This window comes from Elephas maximus, chromosome 25 (genome assembly GCF_024166365.1).
Source record: "Elephas maximus indicus isolate mEleMax1 chromosome 25, mEleMax1 primary haplotype, whole genome shotgun sequence".
Lineage (NCBI taxonomy): Eukaryota > Metazoa > Chordata > Mammalia > Proboscidea > Elephantidae > Elephas > Elephas maximus.
In genome coordinates this window covers 54,009,422-54,034,705 of record NC_064843.1, presented here as the reverse complement: position 1 = coordinate 54,034,705, position 25,284 = coordinate 54,009,422, and the positions used below count along the sequence as shown (strand labels likewise).

Here is a 25,284-nt window from a genome sequence, read left to right as displayed (position 1 = left end):
CTTCCATAATTTATAGCAACTTATCAGCAAAAATAAAATCTCATTAAAGTATAAACACATGTTGGCAATAAGTATACACTTTTAATAAAACTTGTCAAGTCTAGATCTTAATTTTTACACACACATATGAAACCTAGTAAAGCATTTGTGAATTTGTAGCCCCGATACATATTAAATGTCAGACAAAAAGAATTAAAAACTTCACTAATGAAAGAATTAGAAAATAGTTTTACATTTTCTCAAACCTAAGGTTAATCACTTAGAGGAAGAAGGAAGTAAAGGACAGGAAAATACAGACATAGTCTAATCAATATATAACAAATTTGTCATGAATCATGCTCAGAAAATTTAAGTAGATTGACATTTACATTTACATTTCCCACGGCTCTTCTGTCAGTTTGTCCTCGTGTGGTGGCTTGACTGTTGTGACACTGGAAGTTATGCCACCAGTATTTCAAATACCAGCAGGGTCACCCATGGTAGACAGGTTTCAGTGGAGCTTCTAGACTAAGACAGGCTAGGAAAAAAGACCTGGCGATCTTCTTCTTAAAATAATGGCCAGTGAAAACCTTATGGATAGCAGCAGAACATTGTCTGATACAGTGCTGGAAGATAAGCCCCTCAGGTTGGAAGGCACTCAAAATACAACTGGTGAAGGGTTATTTGTCAGAGTCAACCTTAATGATGTGCATGGAGCAAAGCTTTCAGGAACTTCATTTGCTGACATGGCACGAATCAAAATGAGAAGAAACAGTTGAAAACATTCATTGATAATCAGAACATTGATTCATAAGAAGTATGAATCGAGGAAAACTGGAAGTCATCAAAATGAAATGGAATGCATAAAGACAGATATCCTAGGCATTAGTGAGCTGAAATGGACTAGTACTGGCCGTTTTGAATTAGACAGTCGTATGGTCTACTATGCTGGGAATGACAAATTGAAAAGGAATGGTGCCGAATTCATTGTCAAAAAGAACATTTCAAAATCTATCCTGAAAAGCAATGCTGTCAGTGAAAGGGTAATATGCCTGCAAAGACCAGTTGATATAACTATTATTCATATTTGCGCACCAAACACTAATGCCAAAGATGAAGAAATGAAAGATTTTTACCAAATTCTGCAGTCTGAAATTGATCAACCACATAATCAATGCATCTATAATTACTGGTGATTGGAATGCAAAAGTTGAAAACAAAGAAGAAGGATCTGTAGTTGGAAAATACGGCCTTGGTGACAGAAATGATACCAGAGATCACATGATAGAATTTTGCAAGACCAGTGACTTCTTCACTGTAAATACCTTTCTTCAACAACATAAACAGCAACTATACATGTGAGCCTTGCTGGATGGGATGCACAGGAATCAAATTAACTATACCTGTGGAAAGAGATGATGGAAAAGATCAATATTATCAGTCAGAAAAAGGGCAGGGGCCAACTGCAGAACAGACAACTAATTGCTAATACGCAAGTTCAAGCTGAAGCTGAAGAAAAATAAAGCAAGCTCATGAGCGCCAAAGAACAACCTTGAATATATCAATTCTCAAGATTGATTTGACACATTGAAAACTAGTGACTGAAGACTAGTTGAGTTGAGAGATGACATCAAGGACATCAGACATGAAGAAAGCAAAAAGTCACTAAAAAGACAGGAAAAAAAGAAAAGACAAAATGGATGTCAGAAGATAGTCTGAAACTTGCCCTTGAACATAGAGAATCTACAGTATGGATGGAAGAAATGATGAAGTAAAAAGCTGAACAGAAGATTTCAAAGGGCAGCTCAAAAAGACAAAATAAAGTATTACAACCAAATGTGCAAAGACATGAAGCTACAAAACCAAATGGGATGAATGTACTCAGTATATTTCAAACTGAAAGAACTGGAGAAAAAATTCAAGCCTCGATTTGCAATATGAAAGGATTCTATGGGCAAAAAATTGAATGATGCAGGAATCATCAAAAGAAGGTGGGAGGAATACACAGAGCCACTGTACCAAAAAGAACCAGTCAATGTTCAACCATTTTAGGAGGCAGCATATGATCAAGAATCGATGGTACTGAAGGAAGAAGTGCAAGCTGCACTGGAGGCACCGTCGAAAAACAAGGCTCCTGGGATAACAGAATACCAATTGAGATGTTTCAACAAATGGATGCAACGCTGGAAGCCCTCACTATTCTGCGCAAACCAACTGGAAGAGGTCCATATTGATGCCCATTCCAGAGAAAGGTGATCCAACAGAATGCGGAGATTATCGAACAATATCATTAATATCACACACAAGTTTAATTTTGCTGAAGAAATTTAAAAAACAGTTCAGCAGTACATCAACAGGTAACTGCCAGAAATTTAAGCTGGATTTAGAAGAGGACATGGGATGAGGGATATCATTGTCAACGTCAGTTGGATCTTGGCTGAAAGCAGAGAATACCAGACAGGTGTTTACCTGTGTTTTATTGACTATGCAAAGGCATTCGACTGTGTGGATCACAGCAAATTATGGATAACTTTGCAAAGAATGGGAATTCCAGAACACTTAGTCGTGCTCATGGAGAACCGATACATAGACCAAGAGGCAATTGTTCAAACAGAATGAGGGAGCACTGTGTGGTTTAAAATCAGGAAAGGTGTGCATTAGGGTTGTATGTTTTCACCATATTTATTCAATTTGTAGGTTGAGCAAATAATCCAAGAAGCTGGACTATATGAAAAAGAATGTGGCATCAGGGTTGGAGGAAGTTTCACTAACAACCTGTGATATGCAGATGACACAACCTCATTTTCTGAAAGCAAAGAGCACTTGAAGCACTCACTGATGAAGATCAAAGATTATAGCCTTCAGTATGGATTACATCTCAACATAAGGTAAACAGAAATCCTCACAACTGGGGCAATAAGCAACATCATGCCAAATGGAGAAAAGTTGCCAAGGATTTCATTTTACTTGGATCCACAATTAACACCCACAGAAGCAGCAGTCGCAAAATCAAAGGATGTATTACACTGGGCAAATCTGTTGCAAAAGGCCTGTTTAAAGTGGTAAAAAGCAAAGACGTCACTTTGAGGACTATAGTCTGCCTGACACATGCCATGGTATTTTCAATTGCTTTATATGCAAAAAAAAAAAAAAAAACTTATATGCATGTGAAACCAGGACAATGAATAAGGAAGATGGAAGAAGAATTGATGCCTTTGAATCATGGTGTTGGCAAAGAATATTGAATATACCATGGACTGCCAGAAGAATGAACAAACCTGTCTTGGAAGAAGTACAGACAGAATGCTCCTTAGAAGTGAGGATGGAGAGACTTCGTCTTACTTACTTTGGACATATTATCAGGAGGGATCAATCCCTGGAGAAGAACATCATGCTTGGTAAAGTAGAGGGTCACTGAAAAAGAGGAAGACCTTCCACAAGATGGACTGACACAGTGGCTGCAACAAGGATCTCAAAGACAGCAACAATTCTGAGGATGGCATGGGACTGGGAAGTGTGTCGTTCTGTTGTACACAGGGTCGCTATAAGTTGGATCCGACTTAGTGACACCTAACAACAACAACAAGGAAATTTTCTGATGGTAAACATGACTTCATTTTTAACTTATTTTTATTTGGCATAGACGGCACTGTAAAACATTTACTCAGTCCAAATCTAATCAATTGATAATATTTTATCCTTTGAGAATCTTGTGAATAATCAACTCATATGAGTTTCAGGGGAAAAGAATTGTGGTAAATTTGCTTCCCTTCGACCAGGACACTGACAGGCAGTTTCCAGAGTCATTTATGAAAAGGTATAATAGAAATCAATGTTTGATTAGACTTTAAACATGTTTCTTTCAACAATAAACACCTTTAAGTACCTAAGTAATTAGAACTACAGGGAAATAGCAATCCCTAAAAGAGATAATTTCAAACACAAGGAGAAATATAGAGTCAGATTCCGGGCCTGGGGGCGGGGGTGAGGGGGGGGAATCTGACAATTTCAGGAAGTCTTCTTCTTGAAAAGTCTATTTGTATACCTAAAATTAGCACCAACACCCTGGGAACAGTGAAACAATAAAATGGATTGTAAGAGATGACAATTTCTGCAGGGATCAAGGGCAGTAGCTAGGTACATAAAGACAATCACATGGCTTCAGGGCAATCCACATGTATTATATCTAGTAAATACATGCCTCAATAATCAGACAAATATTGATCTGCTCTTATTAACTGGTAGCCATTCTTCCAAAGCTATGTTTTATAGTAACCATTGCCAAGGGTAAGGACTTTGTCCTTTGATTTATAATTAAGCCTCAGAACAAGCTTTAGATACTGATATCTCAAGGTCTGAGTATCCAGGACAGTAAGCAGGAGCATTTCTTAAATTGTTTCACTCCTGAAGATAAAGTGTTAAAACACACAGCTCAATCTAACTGTAGTGCTTTGTTTCTTCTGAACTGATCCTGGCCCCACTTGTCACTATGAAGATAAAAAGCAACTGTCCACAGGTTTTAGCTGTCTTGCTATGTGTTTTCTCAGATTTAGTAACGAAAATCTACAGACCCCAGTTAATTTTAGCCCGTAACAACTAAACAAGGTGGATCGCATAGCCTCGTTTCAACAAATGAGGGAACTGAAGCTCAAAGAGATAGAGTTCTTTTCGCAGGGCCACACAGCAAGCATCAGAGGAAAGATTCATTCCGCTTATTCCAAGTCTTTGCTTTTTACAAGGTCCATTTTAAAAGTCTCTGTCTCACTCTCTCTTTTTTTTCCCCCATCTTAAAACAAAGGGAAACCCTGGTGGCGCAGTGGTTAAGTGCTACGGCTACTAACCAAAGGGTCGGCAGTTTGAATCTGCCAGGCGCTCCTTGGAAACTCTATGGGGCAGCTCTACTCTGTCCTATAGGGTCGCTATGTGTTGGAATTGACTCGACAGCACTGGGTTTGGGTTTTGGTTTTAGAACAAAGAGGGACAGATGACAAGATATTCAGGGGTGGAGACTGGTTGAAAAAAGGCTGCATTAGCTGGAGTGGCACAGTGCACCGTCTGCACCACCATACAGCGAGGCCCTGCAGAGGGAACAGAGTAGAGGTCAGCAGGCTTCCTGTTCAGCACCAGCCAGCTGCCTCACCCCCATCACTTCCGGCTGGACACGGACCTGTTCTGAACCATGATTCCTCCTTTCTTTCCTGGGAAGCTATGCAGGTGCTGTTTCTCAGTTTTCTTTTTTTTCTAATCACCTTTCTTCTAATTCCTGAGGTCTAACTTGGGTTGGGGAAAAGGAGGGTGGGCCAGAGGGTAGGTGGGCAGGCAGGCAGGCAGGGAAATAACCACTCTGATTCTGCTTTGATTTCGGTTTCAAGGCCTGTAATGACAGCTCCCATTCCACTGCAGTCTGTTTTGAAAATACACTTAAAAGAGATGTATGATTGTTTTTAGGTATATTTTAAGTGTTGACTAATAAAAGGCAAATGTCAGGACAGAAGAAGAGTTGAACAGCCTTTTTAAAACCTTTTAGTATTCTAATGCATCTGTGACCTGCTAAAATCTAATTATTTCTCCAATACCCTTTGGAATTGTTCAGAAAGATGTGATACAGCTCCTAACTGGTGCATTAGGCATCTGGCCTGACTTCACAGGATCACAGAGAGCTGAATGTGCATTCTCTGTATATTTTATTAACATCCCATTGGCTCATGTTAAGATGTAGTACCGATGTGCCCGGACATGCATCAGTGCCTGTTGACAGGAAAAAAAAAAAAAAAAACTGGGCTAGACTTGAGAGGGTCTGCAAATAGAAAATCTTTCAAACATGCTTTGGCAATTTATATAGAAACTCTGGCTTAAAAGGAAAACAAAGAGAGAAATGAAAAGAGCAGCTTCAAGTTTAAAAATTTATAAAACGTGCCTAAATTTTATTATCCCAAATTCTCTGAAAATGAGCTAACAGCACCCAATTTTCCTTTGAGGCATCCTTCCTCCTCCATTCTCAACTATGTATGTGAGTGAGGTTGGCCCTACCCATAGCTCCGATCCACAGCTCCTACAGTAGGACATAAGCTCTCCAGCATATCCCATCTCCCTATAATAGTTCATAAATGAGCACATCTTCGAGTTTAAACAAATGAGAAAGAGTGTATCCCAGGGCTTGTGCAGAAGCTCCTGGAGGAGACCTCTCTTCCCTTGAACACTGTGGTTTGAGGGTGTGAGGTGTGGAACTGCTACTGCCCAAGGGGAAATCCTGGAGCTGCCAAGGGTTGAGTATATAGCCTGAGGAGGCTGCCAGCACTGAGAAAGGCAGAACAAAGAGTCAGAGAGAAACTTTTTTCTTGTTGAAATGTTTTAAGCCACTGGATCAAGCTTCACCTGAAGCCATACCACACATTTGTATTTTTCAGTTACATGAGTCAATAAATTCCATTTCTTATTTAGGCAGTAAGGCTTGGGCTTTCAATGACTTGCAACCAAAAAATTCTTAATGGATAATATCCCAAGACATTTAATATACCAGATAAACCAAAAAAAACCAAACCCAGTGCCGTCGACTCGATTCCGACTCATAGCGACCCTATAGGACAGAGTAGAACTGCCCCATAGAGTTTTCAAGGAGTACCTGGTGGATTCAAACTTTGGTTAGCAGCCGTAGCACCTAACCACTACGCCACCAGGGTTTCCATATACCAGATAGGCTGAGATTTTTGTTTGTTTGTTTGTTTGTTTTATTTTATTTTATTTTTTCATACAACTTTAAAGACATTATTCACATGAAGAATGGTGAGGGGAAGAAAAATCATCAAAAATGTGTCCTTCTAAAACTTAAAAGAACTTTAATACATTCTAGGATTAAACCTCAGAACATTGCACTTGGAGTTGGTTTGGGGATCGTCTCGTCCTACTAGCTTCTTTTAAAAAGCATTCAATGAATTTGTGTACAATAAATGAATGAATATATGCATGAATGTGTGATTAAGATAGTTTAAATCTAGACATGTTAGAAGTCCTGGATTAAATTATTCTGTGCAATAATTATGTATTATAGTCACTCTCTGCTGCAAGATGGTTATACTAAGAAAGCATTGGGTTTTTTGTTTGTTTGTTTTTGCCTTGTTTGGACACACACGTAAATGGCAGAGTCTGGGAAACCCCTGTTGTCCACCACAGAACATCTCATATCCTCTGATCAAAACAGAAAAAATACAAGTTTAGACAGTCTTAGAGTCTTAAAAATGGAATATGGTGTTGCAGTTAATTCTCAAGTAAGTTGATTGCAATCTGAAATGCATTTTCTCATGTACAATGTTAGATTCACAGGCTAACCCACAAAACAAAACACAACACAGAAGTACATCAAATCCCTTTTTAACCCAGTATGTCTACTAGAACTCAATAAATTCCAACTCCTGGGAACATGAGGTCATGATACGCATGAGAACAACAGAAAAAAAAAAAATTTAAAAAGAACACAAAAATCTTTACCCTTTATACTCCCCTCCCCCATCATTTCTTAGCCATGGAGCACTACTTCAAATGGAAATTTTGATAAGTGACAAAAGTTTGTCATTGGCTCTCTGCCACCTGTCTGTGCACTCTTCCTCCACATCTTAATGCCCTTTATTTCTAGGTCCTCAATGTCACCGTCTTAATCTTGGCAGCTACCATTCATGGGGCACTTCCTATGAGTCAGATACTGAGTGAGTTACTAACCTCAGGGAGATGAAGTTGTTTGTCTATAGTCATGTGGTAAAGGCAAGATGGAGCTCAGGTCTGCCTGACTCTGAAGCCCACACTCTTGAACTTTAGATGACATTGGTTCCCAATTCTGAGCAGAGTCCTCCCTGCTGTGAGAATCTAGCCCTTCCCTTCATGTTGAAACCACCTGCCTCCTTTTCCCTCCAACCAGAACAACCATTCCTTTATAGTAGCTAATCTCCCTTAGGTAACAAAAGAGGAAAGCAGTCTGAAGTAATTCATGGTAATTCTTAACCTTTCCAGAGGTGGCTGTGTTTTCAAAAGGGGCACATATTATTATAAATTCCCCTCCAACTGGCAGAATTTCAGGCAGCGAGCAGGAAGTGAAAAAAATGGAGACAGAAAAGAGTATAATTTGTGGACAGGGTGGGAGGACGGGGGGCGGTTCTCTTAGGAGTTTGCTTTCAAGGTTAGTACCTCTAGTATAGACCACATTTTCCGCAATTTCTTACCTTCTTCTAAATTTTAATCTTCAGCTTAAAAGGAAAAAAAAAAAAGCAAGCAAGCAACAACACATAATTAGCATTCAATAAATTTCTGCTGCCTTTATTTGCCTTGTGATGAAACCAAAGCCCAGAGCAGGTAATATGAAGTTACGTAACGAACGGCAGCCTGGGAAATGGAAACCTCAAAACTTCTAACTCCCAAGCCAGTACATTTTTTTTTAGGTGCCTAAGACCAAAATTACCCATTTATCTTTCAGTTTAAGGCCTGCCTGAATGGAGACAAAAACTGATTAAATATGGATATAAACCCACAGGAATGTAGCCAGGCAAAATTTCCTTTTCAAATATAACCAACTCCCATCTGAAAATGGCTTCTAGAATCATTTCATAAAATAGTTTAATCCATGTGTTTGTTTTGCAGTAACAGAAAAGAATCCATGCTTTCCTGAGAGATTATTTGTTATCCCCACCTTCCTTCTCTCCATAAAATTTAGCAGTTGCATCTCAGCTTAACTTGTGCTACCGAACATTTCTAAGAAACTGGCTTTTCAATAGACATTCAAATTCTCAAACTCCTGAATTTAATGGGTCTGTCCTTTGAGGGCTGAAAAGTGCAACCGTAGAACAATAGGGGTCAATACACCTCTTATCAAGGGTTCACCTTTTACTTTGATATAGCCCATTCTTGGGGAGGAGCTCAGAAGGTCAAACTGTTATCAAAAAAGCATATAAACAAACTAAATGAAGTTAATGAGGAGGCCATAATCAAATACTGCTGGGAAAGACAATTAGCTGGCCTCCTTCAGGAACAAACATTGAGAGAAACTTTAAAATAGGCCAAAGGGGAAAGTTTTGAACCTCTAATAATTAAACTAGCTTAAGGAAATTGTCCTCCAGGTAAATATTAAAGCAAAATATTTTCTCTGGTTCTTTCCAGCAACATTTCCTTAGTAGAAAATATAAGGGTCCAAAGAAATTGTTGACCAAATAGCTGAAACCACAGTCTATGAAAAACATAATTGAAAATAAAAGCCCACAATTCTGTTAAATTAGACACAGCAATTTATAATCTTCATGTCTCACAATTGTCCTGAGTTTATTAATATACCTAAATTAAAATAATTTTAATCTAAGCGAAACCACTCCTGAAAAGATTCTCTTCTTAGGATATTTTTATCTTAACCCGGGTTGAGAGCAGCCACAACATATCAAAAAGAGAAATATTCTATTGAAGTTGCCAAGGATTTCACTTTACCTGGATTCATAATCAATGCCCTTGGAAGCAGCAGTCAAGAAATCACTCGGTGCATTACATTGGGCAAATCTGCTGCAAAAGACCTCTTTAAAGTGGTAAAAAGCAAAGATGTCACTTTCAGGACTGGGTGCACCTAACTCATTCCATGGTGTTTTCAATCGCCTCATAAGTATGTGAAAGCTGGGCAATGAATAAGGAAGGCCAAAGAAGAATTGATGTATTTGAATTGTGGCGTTGGTGAAGAATATTGAATATACCATGGACTGCCAGAAGAACAAACAAATCTGTCTCGGAAGAAGTACAGCCAGAATGCTTGTTAGAAGCAAGGTTGGCGAGAATTCATCTCACATACTGACCAGGAAGAACCAGTCCCTGGAGAACACTATGCTTGGTAAAGTAGACGGTCAGTGAAAAAGAGGAAGACCCTCAATGAGATGGACTGACACAGTGGCTGCAACAATGGGCTCAAACACAGCAACAACTGTGAGGATGGCACAGGACCAGGCAGTGTTTCATTCTGCCGTACACAGGGTGGCTATGAGTGAGAACCGACTCGACAGCACCTAACAACACTTTCTGGGGGGACATCCTTAAATATGGATCATCTAGTGTCCACTAGGTTGTAAGAAAGATGCATAAAATAGTGGAAGAATATGAACATACTTTCATTTCCTAAAACACATATAGAACCGTAAGTTATTCATTATCTGCAGAAGTGGCTGTTTCCTTCAAATTTTTATCTTACAGCATTTTCTTCCCCCTTCTCCTAACTGAATCAGCTATTTATTTGAACCTGATTTATACTCATTTGTCAAATACATAGTCACAGTGGGATTACTGCCCTTCATCTTCCACAAATGTAACACCATTGTAACTACTCAATAATGAAAATAATCTGATTTTGGTTAACTTCAATACAGATGGCTTAAAAATAAAAGAAGCCTGTGTTTTTCTATTCTAATCTTATAAATGTCTTTCCAACATCCTTGTATTTTTTTTTATAAGCATGCTACCCCTACCTTGTTATAGTAAACTTTAGACAATGTTGAGATTCCAAAGGGCTGCCTACAAACCAAATGGAATCCTAGCTTTCGCAGGCTGAGTGCCTCATTTTGACTTCTCTCACCCCCTCTAGCGTTTGCAAAGCTCATCCGTTTGATTATCCAGTTACCTCACTGAACAAGAGCTTGGCTAAGTCCTGCCCATCTATGACATCACCCCCGTCTTCAACCACTGCGAGGTGAAGCTTTAACTTCAGACTTGGAGGTGGGCTGTGTGCAGTAAACTGGAATGCTTTCTCGCTGGCACTCCTCAGTGTAGGAGTGATCCATACGAAGCAGGGTAAGCTCAGCCTGCAGCTGCTGTCGGCTTTGTGTGGACTGGATGCGGAGCTTGGGAGAGCGGGGAGGGCTGTTATTCCAGTTCACAGTCAGTGGAATTACAGCTATAGCAGCAGTGTATATAGGATTGCTTTTTCTCGTCTTCCTGGTAAGTGTTTTCCATGTTTTTCCTTTTGATCGTCCCAGAAAGTTTGCTTGGTTACTTTTCTAGAAAGGAATGACTTGGTACTGTGAGGCATCCAGTTATGAATGTTTGCTCTATCACCAGTACAAGCAATGTGTGTGCGTGCAAGCGAGCAAGGAAAAATTTGACTATATATCCAAACACGAGTTTCTTAAAGCCTTTTTTTTAAAAAAAGTATAATAAATGGCTATTTTTCTCTCAAGTAGCTACCAAAAGCCTTATGTAAAAAAAAAAAAAAAAATTAGAATGTTAAATTTTAGAGAATACCAGGCAGATGGTTCACAGATAGGAAAGCGAAAGGTCTTGCTAACTTGGCATGTAGTGTATGTGTGGTATGATCACCAACGGCTGTTTTTACAACTGTGAAAGAAAATCTATAACCCCTCAGCCCATGAGTGCGCAGTACATGAGAAGCACACATCTTGCTCACAGCTAGCCAAGCTACTCCGGGCGACGTGCCTGCCTCTGTAAAGGATTAACAGCTACACCTAGATTTTAAAGCTTGCACTGCTATCCTGCCTGAGCTGCTTCAAACATTTCGGGCTTGCAAATCTCAATTTGGGAATTTAACCCAGAGGAAGGGGAAACTCTTCCAAACCATGTTCCCTCTCCAGTAAAAAAAACACGCCAAAATCCATTGCTTGGGCAAGTGTAGTATGTGACGAGCATGGTAATTGGCAAAGTCTACTCAGGAAAACTAACAAAGCTCAGCCTGGAAGCTATGCCTGATGTATGTAGTGATTTCGGGCCAAAGGGAAAATAAATAAATATATGAGGAGAGCCCTCATCAAGTGGGATATGCAAAGTATCCGTTCACTTGCAGTTTATAATAGGAACATTCTTATGTGGGAAGAAATCCATTTATACTACAGAGCTTTCAAAAAGTAGTTAAATGTTATCTTCTCAAAAATGTTTTCCCAGTGAATCAGGTCTGAGACAAAATGGTTGGCAAAAAGAGTGCAATAGGCCAGTATTTTCTCAAGATCTGTGAGGTTGGTTTTTAATTTATTTTCTTAGAACTAAAAAAAAAAAAGCTTGATACAGTCAATTATGGAACTATATTTTCTGATTGTTTTAAGAAGTAGCTATTTTAAATTTTCTTAATAAATCTATTTTAAAATGCCCATGTACGCTATTAGTAGGGCAAAACCATGAATAAAGCCACCGGAAAAGTGCTTCAGCTGTAGCAATGCCTCTCGATTGCCCCAAACTGCATAAGCTCACCCTGACCAGCGTAAACATAATGAATGAATTTATCTGTTTTCAGGGAGAATCACTTATGCCCGCCCCAAAGTGACAGATGACTGCTACTCATCTCTTTTGAAATGAATAAAGAAATTAATCCTGTAAAAGTACCACAATAATATTAATATTACTGCTAACAATATCAATAATAATCTGCCAGGTTTTAATCTCTAGGAGATTAAATTAGAGGTATGCCAATTAGTTTGCAAATGTATGTGTGTGCATATATGCACACACATATGTACACAAACCTCAAAACCAACCCTTTGCCCTGGAGTCGATTCCGACTCATAGTGACACAAACATATATTTACTGATCTGAAACAAAAAACAGGGTTAAAAAAAATGTGACTGCATTTATTTAACTAGGAAAACTACAGATTTTTTTTTTAAATAAATAGAACACTGCCAAAACATATTTAAGTCCAAGAATCAGCAAAGATATCAGTGAATGAATAAACACAATGAATCTAGTAATATTATGTTCCTGGATTACTACCTATCAGTTATTAACTGAGGTTTGCATTTCTCTCACACACTCCCTTTTTAAAAAATCAATTATGGTTAGGCTCAAAATGCCCAATTAAACACTTCCTAAACATAAACACTTGTGAAAGACATAATTGGGCAGCAAATAAAGTTTTTACAAAGAAAAAAAAAAAACACAGTAAGAACGTTTGTCATAACTGAATGTGACAGCAAAAGAGAAGGTATGTTTCTTTTGCTTTCAGGTGTTAATTAAGGAGCCTCCAATTCTATCAAAACTTTTTCAGAGCTAAATGAAGCGGTGTGAAATAAATTCGGTTGAAATCTTGTCGCTGTCAGACTTTGTTAGCAAGCTATTAATTATCTTCATCCCAGTTTCTTCTCTAGACTATATTGCCCAATCAAATAGAAACTCCAATTACACTCAGCATCTCCTGCCTAGGGACATAAGACTCTTAATGAACACTCGGTCTCCCCAGATGAAAAATACAATTATCAGCTTTACCCTGCAAGTGCACAGTGGAGAGATACCTCTGTGCTTCTCTTGGCCATGTACCCTGAAGCTTCCTCCTCTTGCTAGATTATTTTGAACAATTTTAAACTCTACAAAGATCAATAGCAGAGAACTTGTCTTAATATTATACAACTGTTTCTTCTTTCTTGCTTTCTATTTCTTATATGTCAGTATTTGTATCTGAACATTAAATATTTAAATCTGGCCATTTAATGCTGTGGTTTGGAGCTGCCGCTTCAGTTGATCCCCACTTTTCTCCCCTTTTTTACGGTGGGTGGGCAACATAACAAAGAATGTGATGAATCGCCAGATCCAGAGCTAACTTAAAACTTCGGAATAAAAACCCTAAAATATTATTTTATTCAAACCGATTTAGTTAAAAAAGCATTATTATTATTTTTTTTTTAAGTCAAATGACCACCATAAATAAAGTCAACCAGGGGAATAAGAGTTGGTAAGGTTTTCAAAGGCTGCAAGTTTTTCCCTCCATCTCCCCTCACCCCCTCTCTCCCCCCTTTTGCCCCAGAGGCCTTCACTGTTCTTCTCAACGGGAGGCTTTGTTGTAATTAAAGCAAAGAAAAAGTGGCCGGCAGCAGCCCACCTCTGACTTGGGGCTCCTGAAAGCAGTGTTCTGGTAGAGTGTACCACCCCCCAGTGGGCAAACACTCCACAGTAAATCTCTCGACAATATTAATCCTCAAAACTGAATTTTCTCTCCTAAGCATGAAAAAGGCTGTTTCTCATTTCTCAGCTCCTTCCAACATTCCACCATTTCAAAAATTTACCATAAGTCAACAAACCAATTTCTCACAGAGAGTGGTTTTAAATACCTGCAAAAAAAAAAAGTTTTTCCTCTTGAGAACCGAAATAGGTACGTACACTTCAGAAATCATTTTTCATTTTCAAAATACAGATCGACGTCACTAAATTTAAACATCATGCCGAAAAATATTCGTTTTGAAAGCCAGTTTATGCTGTATATAAGAGCAGTTCCCAGGGTTGTGACTTGCCTATTGTCAAAAACTCTCAGAGAAAGTCAGTTTTAAGTAGAAAAGAATGGAATATAATTTAAGCAGTAGCTAAGTTTCATTTTTTGGCATATGCATTCTCTCTTTCCTGGCCTCAAAACCAAGCATCAGGAATGTGTTAAAATCTCTCTCCAGGTATTAGTGGGCTTAAATAAGAGGAGAGAAATTACTCTAACTTGATGAGACAATGACAGCTTTTGTTCTTTATTCTTTCACTTTTTTTTTTTTAACCTGGCACTAGTAACCTTGGCAACTTTGAAAAGAAATCCCACAGACCACATTTGGTTAAACACCATTTTTAAAATGTGCCACTGAACTGTGGATTGATCAGTTTATGTGTTGTTTTTGTTCTTCATCTGGTTTAAATCAATAATACCCTCATTCTGACATGAAAAGTCAGTGTGTTTTATGACTGTAAGATGTTCTCGCCAACCAGCACAGTGCTTGGCACACAGGAGACTTGAGCTACTATATGGAAACTTAAATCACACCAACCAAAGTGGACTCAAACAGTAAAAAAAAAAAGGGGGGGGGGAAGGAATTTCAGGTTTGCAAGGGGGAAATGTGATTTAATAAAAGTAAACATCGTTTTAATTGCAATTACTCAAATGTCAGCACAAACTTAAAGCACCACCCCCCCACCCCCTACCCCAGCTCTCTCTACCTCTCAACTCTGCCGTCCCTCAAGTTAATATCTTGTTCAGTTTTACAAGTCTGGCTTTAATGTCATGAAAGAAAACAACATTCACCACGGTGAAAGATAACATCCCAGTTTGCCTTTTTGTTCTAAGGATGCTCGATTTAACTTTACAAGCCAGAATAAATGAAGCAGAATTAGATTCATTTATCACAAACCTATTGGGGCAAAGAACCAGTAACATAAACAGAGAAAGTAAAAGTTCTTTGCTTTGGAACCTTTATTCCCTATTTTCCATAAATGAAACAAAACATTCCTCAGGCTAGAAAATAGTCTAGATACAAGCAAGTATGAAAAGGTACACTTGCTTCTCTGCCTCTCAGCAAACCCTTCAGACTTCACGGCTCTCAAGAGGAGAGTTAGAGGTTCCTCTGCTTGCCTGGCGTTAAACAAAAGAATTGGAACTTTCCCGAAATCTGATGATCGTGGAAAATTTAACTACCACACGGGCTGCTTAGAAAGCATTTTGCTGTCACTATCAACTAACCTGATGCACTCCAGTTCTTCACTTTAACCATATATGTAGTTTATTTGGAATATCATTTGTTCTCGCAAAGACTTTGCATTCACAGGTAGATCATTGTGTTGCATTTTCTGGCAGCGATTTAAGCCTTCATAAATAGATTACTTTCCTGATACTTTATATTAGGATTGCAGAAGTTCCAATTCACCTAGAAATATTCACAAACTTGGATAAAAGTGATTAAGCATCTGCTTTTTCAGCCCCAAGATTTTCCTTCGAATAATAATTTCATTATCTTGGATTAAAAATTCTACATGCTACTGGAGGGGAGATGAGAGGGTGGAGGGGGTTAGAAGCTGGAGAAATGGACACAAAAAGAGAGTGGAGGGAGACAGCAGGCTGTCTCATTAGGGGGAGAGTAATTGGGAGTGTGTAGCAAGGTGTATATGAGTTTTTGTGTGAGAGACTGACTCGATTTCTAAACTTTCACTTAAAGCACATTAAAAATTGTTAAAAAAAATTCTACATGCTATTCTACTTTCAGATTTAACATTTTAAACAGCTCCTAGCATTAAGAAATAATTTTGTGAGGCGAATCACTGAAAATAAACTAAAAATTTCAAAATCGTATATTCAATTTAAAATTTAAAAAAAAAAAAAGAGTGATGACCAAACAAGTCAAATAAAAATCAATTTAAATCATAGGTAGTAAAGGATTTAGGAATTTGGTGCTACCATCATTTAACTTCATCTTCATCTAAGTGATATTACCAAAACATAAGAAATACCTTCTCATCTCAGACATTCCCACCTCCAAATTCTTGTAGTAACAGATAAGGAATCATATAAATATGTAGATAGCCTCATGTTCTTACATTTTTAATATCAGTTTTCTATTCAGATATAATTTCTTAAATTCTATTAGCTTTCCTAAAATATCTCACAATGATAGCATCCTTATCTTTTACATAGTTCCTTAGGTAAACTATGGAAATAAATTGAAGGCTTATCATAGACTTGATGATTACATCATAAATGCAAAAAATATATATATATATATATTTAAAAAAGGAAATGAAAGTTCCCTATTAAAATTTTGATTCAGCTGTGAGGTAATTATGTTCTTCATCTTTTTGCTAGAGTTTTAAATGTTATATACTTAAGTAATTATTCTCATAAAATTTTTTTTAAACATGCCATTAAATAACCAGGGCTCCATTTCTGTTGTCCCCCCAAGTCACCCAATTAACAGTATTTTTCTAAAAGAAGATGGATTCTTTTCTGTTCAGAAGTAATGGCGTCTTTTAAGCTTATGCAGACAGAAAGGCTCTGAATTTGATGTTGTGAAAACCTGGCCACAGTGTCCATGCCAGTGGGGGTCATTTCTCTTTTCATCGTTCACACTCACATACAATGTCTCTACATTCGTAAATATATAGGGCCAGCTCAGAGAGGGGGGAGTCTAATAATGGGGGCCGGATTGCTTATTTTCCCTGGATAGATCAGTACAGCCTTTCATATGCCAAAAAATTGTTTTGCACTATAGTTTCAACTATAAAAGGGAAGAAGATATAAAACACAATCAAACATGAATTGAACTGTTGTGAGCTTAATAAAGTGGGTAGGGGCACGTGAGGGGAGCTATAAACTAAACCCTCATTCCTGAAACAGTATCCTTCTAGCCAAAGAAACCCGCTTTTATCTTCTTGCCTTTTATTTGGATGCAATTTGGGGAGAAGAGAATGACATTTTCCAAGAACTTCCTGAGCTTCAAGGCTTCCTGTTAAGCGCACATCACTGCCACTGTTGCATCCACGGTAAATGTGAGTTTGCGTGGCAAACAGCAGAGGAGGGAGTTTCACAAACATAAAACAGGAAAAATAAACAAATTAATCTTTCTTTTTCTCACCAATTTGGACTTTTTTCTTTCTCTGGGTTAAAAATGTGAAAAGCAATATATATTCATAGAGCCAAATTTGGTGAAATATTTATCGTACAGATACAAGCTAAAAAGGTAGTTATATTTTCTCTCTGGTTATCATCATGATCGTCACCTGGCCCGCATTTAGCCTGATCTGACTGGAGGAATAATCAACAATTTTAAATCCCAATTCGGCAGATTCATCATCCCAGCTTTAGAGTGTGTCCTGCCTCAGGGGCATTCCCGGAATATGAGATACGCTCCACTATCAGTAACATTTTAAGTAGGTTCTCAGTTGTTAATTTCACAACAGTTTTAAATTAGTTTCTAAGGCAATTTCTTAAAAGTAATTGTTTTCTAAACTTAACCAAATTATTTTATACGTTTAATAATTATCAAACTTAGAAAATATTTACAGCCGATACTTTAAATAGTAACTTTGTAATAATAATTTCAACAGCTTGGTTTTCCAGCTTCACAGACTGAGAAGGAAAAGTGTTCAAGAAAATTCACCATCGAAATTCAACAATAATGAAGGAAGCCCTATAGGCATCGCAATAAAACCTCACATTGAACAATATATCATTTAAACTTTCCTCTGTGGGTACTTTGCACTATTCACTAGAGACTGCTTTATTCCTCTGCTAACTGCTATTTTTGTTTCAAGTTGACAGAATCATAAATGTATCTTTTTTTTTTTTTTTTACGTTTCCTTCTGTTAATGGAGTTTAACCTAAGTCTATATCAGCATTGGAATCTAGTGGCAATCTCAAAGAAATTGAATTTTCAGAGAGAAGCTGAAACACAAATTTTGGCCTTGTTTAACATACACTTTCAGTAAAGTGTTTGAATTCTGGAACAGATGCTATCCTTGTTGGATGCTAGGTAATTACTGGGGGAGAAGCAAATTGCTACTACTTTAGTCCTTAATTTCAGGATCAAATATTTCCTGATACCTAAATGTTTCCTGTGTGGAGAAAGCACCTGAGTGGGTGGCCTTGCATAACAGATGCTGATCCTACCCACCTCTCCCAACTCCCCAAAAAGTCTTCATGTGTCTTAGATAACGGCCAAAGCAGCCATCATTAAAATCACTGGTCTCTTTAGTTACAGCATTAAGTCTTCTTCCAGAAATGAAAAATACACTATTAGAAATTGGAGTGTCCTGTCTGAACCTACAGGGAAATGCCCTGTCAGGTTTTGATATGCTTTACATTACAAGGAGGTGGATTGAAATAACGTCCTTTCTATTCCAAATACAGAATATTCGAGTTCAGTTTGCTAGAAGGAAGTTAAAATAGCACTCTCCTGAAAAACTAATGATGACTTGGACGTCTATGCCACCTTTTGGCCGACTAGTCCTCAGAAGTGTCTGTAAGGAAGAAGGCGATGGTGCCCATCTTCTGCAATTGGGAAAATGGTAGCCAGCTGGCAGGATCAGACAGGGCAGAAGCAAACCAAAAGAAATGCTTCCAAAGCAAACTCTTTTCAACTTGTTAAATTGTAGATTATATAACTTTGTAAAGCCACAATGAGAAATGTCTAAGGAGTTACCGTGGCATTTCAGTCAAAAATTTTGTCATGTATTTGCTTGCCTCTTTAATATGTACTTTTTTTTTCTTTTTATACATTTTATCATTTTATCCCTAAGATTTAAAGTAAACTTTTAAAGACTGGCTTGCCTTTGAAAGCTGTGGAAGGGGTTTACTGCCTCTTGAATGAAGCTATGTTTCAGTGTTTAATACAAAGTGGTCCTGACACTCAGTAAATAATACAAAATATCTGTTTGGTGACAATCCCAACTTTGGCTCCTACTGTGTTTATATAATAAGATGGGAAGCATAAAAACAAAGAGGTCAACCTATTCCTTTCAACTAACTACTATGATAAAAGATGTGTTCCTTAAAGAAAGAATTGAAATTAAGTTGCTAGGAAATTTCTATAATATATTAAAGTTTATTATTAATAGTTCATTAAAAACTTTTGCTTTCACAGGAGATGCTCAAACTGTGTATTTTAAGGAAGAGAAATACAAAGGAAATCTAGTATGCTTCCTTTTTTCATGAAGAATATCTGAATTAAGTTTTTTTTACCTCTTAAAAAAGAATACCTGGTCTTGCATAACGTGACTACGCTAGAAATTCTGAGAAAACAGCAAGAAGCAAAAGCTGGAAATAGCTGTTGCACAGCAGGTAATCATACCTCAGAATGTAGCTACTGTACAAAGTTTTTACTTGGATAATCCTGGAGGGGAATAAAGGTGGGGGGTAACTGCCTGAAACACTTAATACGATACAGGCCTTAGCATCATGAATGGCTTTCTTCATGAGGATCTGAAGTTACTATCTCTGACCATATTGCACAGAAGAGCCAATAAGAATTTCAAAGAGGGCAATTTCCACTAAGGGAATTAAGCTACACAAAAGGAACCTTCACCCAGAAACCTTATCAGAAAGAAAAAAAAAAAATAGGAAACCATGTGTCCTACCTAGTAACAGGAAGCTGAATTGTTTCTGGCCCCCACTTTAATGAGCTTGCCCACCATGCTGAACTACAGCTGGAATGTTCATTGACAACAATGAGCCTGATCTGGAGGTGTGTGCGGCATAAGATTACTTGAAAAGCAGTGAAGAACATTTCCAAGGACTAAACAAGAATATATAAGTCCCAGACCCTGACCAGGAAAATAACACATGAGCATTGGACTTTCACCCACGCAAAATTTACTCACATCAATAAGGTAGGAAAATATATTAAAGTATTTTATTTCCATGCCTGAAATTATAAAGGCTAATTAATACCTAAAAGTGCAGAAAAGATTATACAATAAACAATAGAGCAGTATAAGTCTATAATTCTCCAGCCATGGGGAAAGCTGAATCATGTTCTAGCTTAGAACTTGAAGAATAAAAAATCCTTGTGAAAATATATTAGGAAATGGAATATAATGAAGCATGTGAATAAAGCCCTTGAACCATACAGTAGGAGCATGTAGAAAAACAGGCAAAGAAGAAATATTTTAATATAAAATGGGATTTTCTACTTACATTAGCTGGATGTATTAGCTATGCAATTATTTCCCTAAAGTAGATGAAAGAAGATTCCTTCTAATTTTCTCTTTAGAAATCCCTTTTAAAGCTGTTTAATGTTAATAATCAAAGAAAAAGAAATAAAATTAATAACACAAATGGTTGGCTTTACTGGAATCCAGAATCTCAAACAGTATGCCATTATTCCTGAATAACTAGTAAGAGAATAGATTTTTATTATATATTTCTATATCTGTATTGTCTTTTGCCTAACAAAAGGTAGACGTAAAAATGGGGTTTCTGGGAACAGTAAAATTATTACCTTTAAATATAACCTCATATTCCTATAAGTGTCAATTCATTGTGAGTGTTAAGAAAAAATTACAAATTTGATCAGCTTGGTCAGTGATTGGTTAAAAAATTGGTATAAGATGTAATGAAAATACTTTAGAATATTCAACAAAACTTTAATTATTTTAAATATTTCAAAATTAAATGGGTTCGGAATGTGATACTTCTTAATTTATATACCAGAAGGAAACATTTGAAGCAATGAGATCATATGATGGTGTTCATTGTTAGCTAGTAGTAACCAAAAATAAAAAGAAATTATAAAATATTTAAAAGTGATTATAGATGCTTTTAGTTTCCATGGCTGTTTTAAACACTATTTTCAGTATGCTAGCCCGATAATTTTCTGTCTTTTTCTATTCCTTCCATTTTAGGGCTCTGAAGTAACAGAAGCTGCTTTGTGTAAAGAACTCAACACTGCTGACCATGATCAGCCCAGCCTGGAGCATCTTCCTCATGGGGACTAAAATTGGGCTATTCCTTCAGGTGGCACCTCTATCGGTCGTGGCTAAATCCTGTCCATCTGTATGTCGCTGTGACGCAGGTTTCATTTACTGTAATGATCGATTTCTGACATCCATCCCAACTGGAATACCAGAGGATGCTACAACTCTCTACCTTCAGAACAACCAAATAAATAATGCCGGGATTCCCTCAGATTTGAAAAACTTGCAAAAAGTAGAAAGAATATACCTATACCACAACAGCTTAGATGAATTTCCTACCAACCTCCCAAAGTATGTAAAAGAATTACACTTGCAAGAAAATAACATAAGGACTATCACTTATGATTCACTTTCAAAAATTCCATATCTGGAAGAATTACATTTAGATGATAATTCTGTCTCAGCTGTTAGCATTGAAGAGGGGGCATTTCGAGACAGCAACTATCTCCGACTGCTTTTCCTGTCCCGTAACCACCTTAGCACAATCCCCTGGGGTTTGCCCAGGACTATAGAAGAGCTACGCTTGGATGATAATCGTATATCCACTATTTCATCACCATCTCTTCAAGGTCTTACCAGCCTAAAACGCTTGGTTTTAGATGGAAACCTTTTGAACAACCATGGCTTAGGTGACAAAGTTTTCTTCAACCTAGTCAACTTAACAGAATTGTCACTAGTGCGAAATTCCTTGACTGCTGCACCAGTAAACCTTCCAGGTACAAACCTGAGGAAGCTTTATCTTCAAGATAATCACATCAATCGGGTTCCCCCAAATGCTTTTTCTTATCTAAGGCAGCTGTATCGACTTGATATGTCCAATAATAACCTAAGTAATTTACCTCAGGGTATCTTTGATGATTTGGACAACATAACCCAACTAATTCTTCGCAACAATCCCTGGTATTGTGGGTGCAAGATGAAATGGGTACGTGACTGGTTACAATCACTACCTGTGAAGGTCAACGTGCGTGGCCTCATGTGCCAAGCTCCAGAAAAAGTCCGAGGGATGGCTATCAAGGATCTTAATGCGGAGCTGTTTGATTGTAAGGACAGTGGGGTTGTAAGTACCATTCAGATAACCACTGTAATACCTAACACAGGGTATCCTGCTCAAGGCCAATGGCCAGCACCAGTGACCAAACAGCCGGACATTAAGAACCCCAAGCTCACTAAGGATCAGCGAACCACAGGGAGCCCAGCAAGAAAAACAGTTATAATTACTGTGAAATCTGTCACCTCTGAGACAATTCATATCTCTTGGAAACTTGCCCTACCCATGACTGCTTTAAGACTCAGCTGGCTCAAACTGGGCCATAGCCCAGCATTTGGATCTATAACAGAAACAATAGTAACAGGGGATCGCAGTGAATACTTCATCACAGCCCTGGAGCCCGATTCACCCTATCGAGTATGCATGGTTCCCATGGAAACCAGTAACCTCTACCTATTTGATGAAACTCCTGTTTGTATTGAGACTGAAACTGCACCCCTTAGAATGTACAACCCTACGACCACCCTCAATCGAGAGCAAGAGAAAGAACCTTACAAAAACCCCAATTTATCTTTGGCTGCCATCATCGGTGGGGCTGTGGCCCTGGTGACCATTTCCCTTCTTGCTTTAGTGTGCTGGTATGTTCATAGAAATGGCTCACTTTTCTCAAGGAACTGTGCATACAGCAAAGGGAGGAGGAGAAAGGACGACTATGCGGAAGCTGGCACTAAGAAAGACAACTCTATCCTGGAAATCAGGGAGACTTCTTTTCAGATGTTACCAATAAGCAATGAACCAATCTCAAAGGAGGAGTTTGTAATACACACCATATTTCCTCCTAATGGGATGAATCTGTACAAAAACAATCACAGTGAGAGCAGTAGTAACCGAAGCTACAGAGACAGTGGTATTCCAGACTCAGATCACTCGCACTCATGATGCTGAAGGACTCACAGCAGACTGTCTTTTAGTTTTTATAAACCTGAGGGAGGTGATGGTAGGATCCCTGTTCTACTGCAAAACACTGGTAAAAGAGACTGAAAAAAGCAATGTACTGTACATTTGCCATATAATTTATATTTAAGAACTTTTTATTAAAAGTTTCATATTTCAGGTTATTGCTACGATTGATGTAGTAGAGATGCCTGAACACAATTCTATATTTTAGTATTTTTTAGTAATTTGTACTGTATTTTCCTTGCAAATATTGAAGTTATAAACCATTTACTTTTGTGTTCTGCTGAGTAAAATGACTTGTTGACTGTGAAAGTGAATTTTCTTGCTGTGTTGAACAATCAGGACTGCGTTCACTTGCGACCCTTGTAGTATAAGCACAGGCCATTTTTTACTTTGGTATTAATAAAATGTAAAAACAAACAACAAAACGGCTGAGTGAAAAAATTAAATTTCAAAATAGTTACAAAATAATGTTCCAATTATTAAATCTGTATTATCCCAGTGGTATTCAATAAATCAAACTATGTGAAGTAATGGGCAATATCAAATGGGCTGCATATCCATTTTTGCTATAAGCAAATTAAATATCCTGAAGAAAGTAAGCATAACTCCTGAACTGAATCCATCAGCTGCATAAAAGGAGTGTGAAGTCTGTTGTTAGAGCCATTGTTAACAAAGCTTTGAGAGTAAAGGACTTCACAAAAACAATAACGTAAGTGAGCTTCCAAGTTCGAGGGAAAAATGTATACTTAAAAAATATAAAAACTTAGACTTGCATAGTGTAATGAACACAAGTACCACAACTGCATTTTGGTTTTACTTATACCATCCTGATTTTTGAAAAATGAATCCTAAACACATAATTGTTAGTGTGTATGATGTCGTTATCACAAAGAACGTCAAAAATAAAAATTATACATATTAAAAAGGTAGCATAGCCATAAGCAAGTCCCTTCAACAATCCAGAGAAAGTCATACTTCAAATAGGTGAGAGAAATAAATTCTAGAAATCAAGTTTAGATTTTGGTATATGTGAAATGTCTTCACACTGTACATAAATCCTCAATTTAATTTCACAATGATCAAGAATACTGCCCATTACTGTCACAGATTTCCAGATATTACATAATGGACTTGAAATGTAACATTTCTTTCTAGCTTCCAACCGAATTGTGAGCTATTACTTGTTTAAAAACCACATCACTTTTCTGTTGCCATGATTATTATTTTTTCAACAAAAAACCAAAGTGCATTGTACGCCCTTTGGCCAGTCTTGTATGTGCCTTGATCCAATGCTACATGTATTCAGCTTTTAAAACTTGACAAATTTTTCATACTTCCTTAAATATGAAAAATTATGGTCTTATGGCTGAATAAAACTTAAAAAAAAAGTACAGAATAATCGTGCTTGCTTTTTCGGGATTATGTTACTATCATCAAAGTAGCAAACTTCCCAGCACATTAGTCCTAAGCACCCCATGTATTTTTCTAGGCATAAAAATAAAAGTTGGCTACAAATAAAAAATAGCAATATCTTGAGCTTGTGTATCATTTTACTTCAAAGAGTTCAGTGTTTCATGCATAAATTTATTTTCCTAATATTTCTGTGAAGTACTCATATTTTACTTATTTACTCTATAGACAGAAAACTTCAGAATTGGTTTCATGACTTTTCCCCATGTGTGCACTGCTGCCATTTTCCTGACCAACGCTTTGTAAGTGGTCTTTGAAAAACTAACATTTTTAAAATAGCTTTTGGGTAACGTGAGCTGTCCTCAGAGGACCTGAAAGCTTAGATCCACTACTTACTAGGCATGCACTTAAAACAAATCTCTTACCCCCTTAGCTCAGTTTCCTTATCTGTAAAGTGGGGAGATCAATACTACCCACCTCACAGGGCTGTTGTGAGGATTATATGAGATGATGCGCATGAAAACTGTACAATATTCTACAAAATATGTTAGCCATGTCTTCCCAGAGGTTTCTTCAATGCCACTGCTTCTACTACTCTACTGACAAAGTGTTATCCACAACTATGAAACCTCACTCATTATTTATTTGCCATCTTCAAATTGTTTACCGATACTTTCTCTTTTTGACTTCCTTTTATGGAGCACTGTTGGTCACTACAAACAACGACGAGCATGATTACTATTAAATATAGGTGATGTTTTCTCAAGGAAGTTTTTCACTT

At 37.5% G+C, this 25,284-nt stretch overlaps 2 protein-coding genes across 7 annotated transcripts in view; one reads left to right on the top strand and one right to left on the bottom strand.

Annotated features, from left to right (window-relative positions):
* Nucleotides 1-25,284, bottom strand: part of MACROD2 (mono-ADP ribosylhydrolase 2) — a 2,492,337-nt gene that overhangs the window by 2,082,123 nt on the left and 384,930 nt on the right. The gene's annotated exons all lie outside the window — the stretch shown is intronic.
* FLRT3 (fibronectin leucine rich transmembrane protein 3) lies at nt 10,671-24,614 on the top strand. 4 transcript variants are annotated; one of them, XM_049869819.1, is made up of 4 exons: nt 10,671-10,926; nt 19,312-19,508; nt 19,874-20,056; nt 21,071-24,614. In XM_049869819.1, the coding sequence occupies exon 4, from the start codon at nt 21,123-21,125 to the stop codon at nt 23,070-23,072; it is 1,950 nt and encodes a 649-aa protein (XP_049725776.1). In that variant the 5' UTR covers nt 10,671-10,926; nt 19,312-19,508; nt 19,874-20,056; nt 21,071-21,122; the 3' UTR covers nt 23,073-24,614. The 4 variants fall into 4 exon arrangements, with proteins under 4 accessions (XP_049725776.1, XP_049725777.1, XP_049725774.1 ...); XM_049869820.1 differs by lacking the exon at nt 19,874-20,056; XM_049869817.1 differs by having other exon boundaries at nt 19,312-20,056.

Excerpts from the sequence above, each read along its gene's own strand:
- FLRT3 (XM_049869820.1), top strand. The coding sequence starts at position 21,123 with ATGATCAGCCCAGCCTGGAGCATCTTCCTCATGGGGACTAAAATTGGG.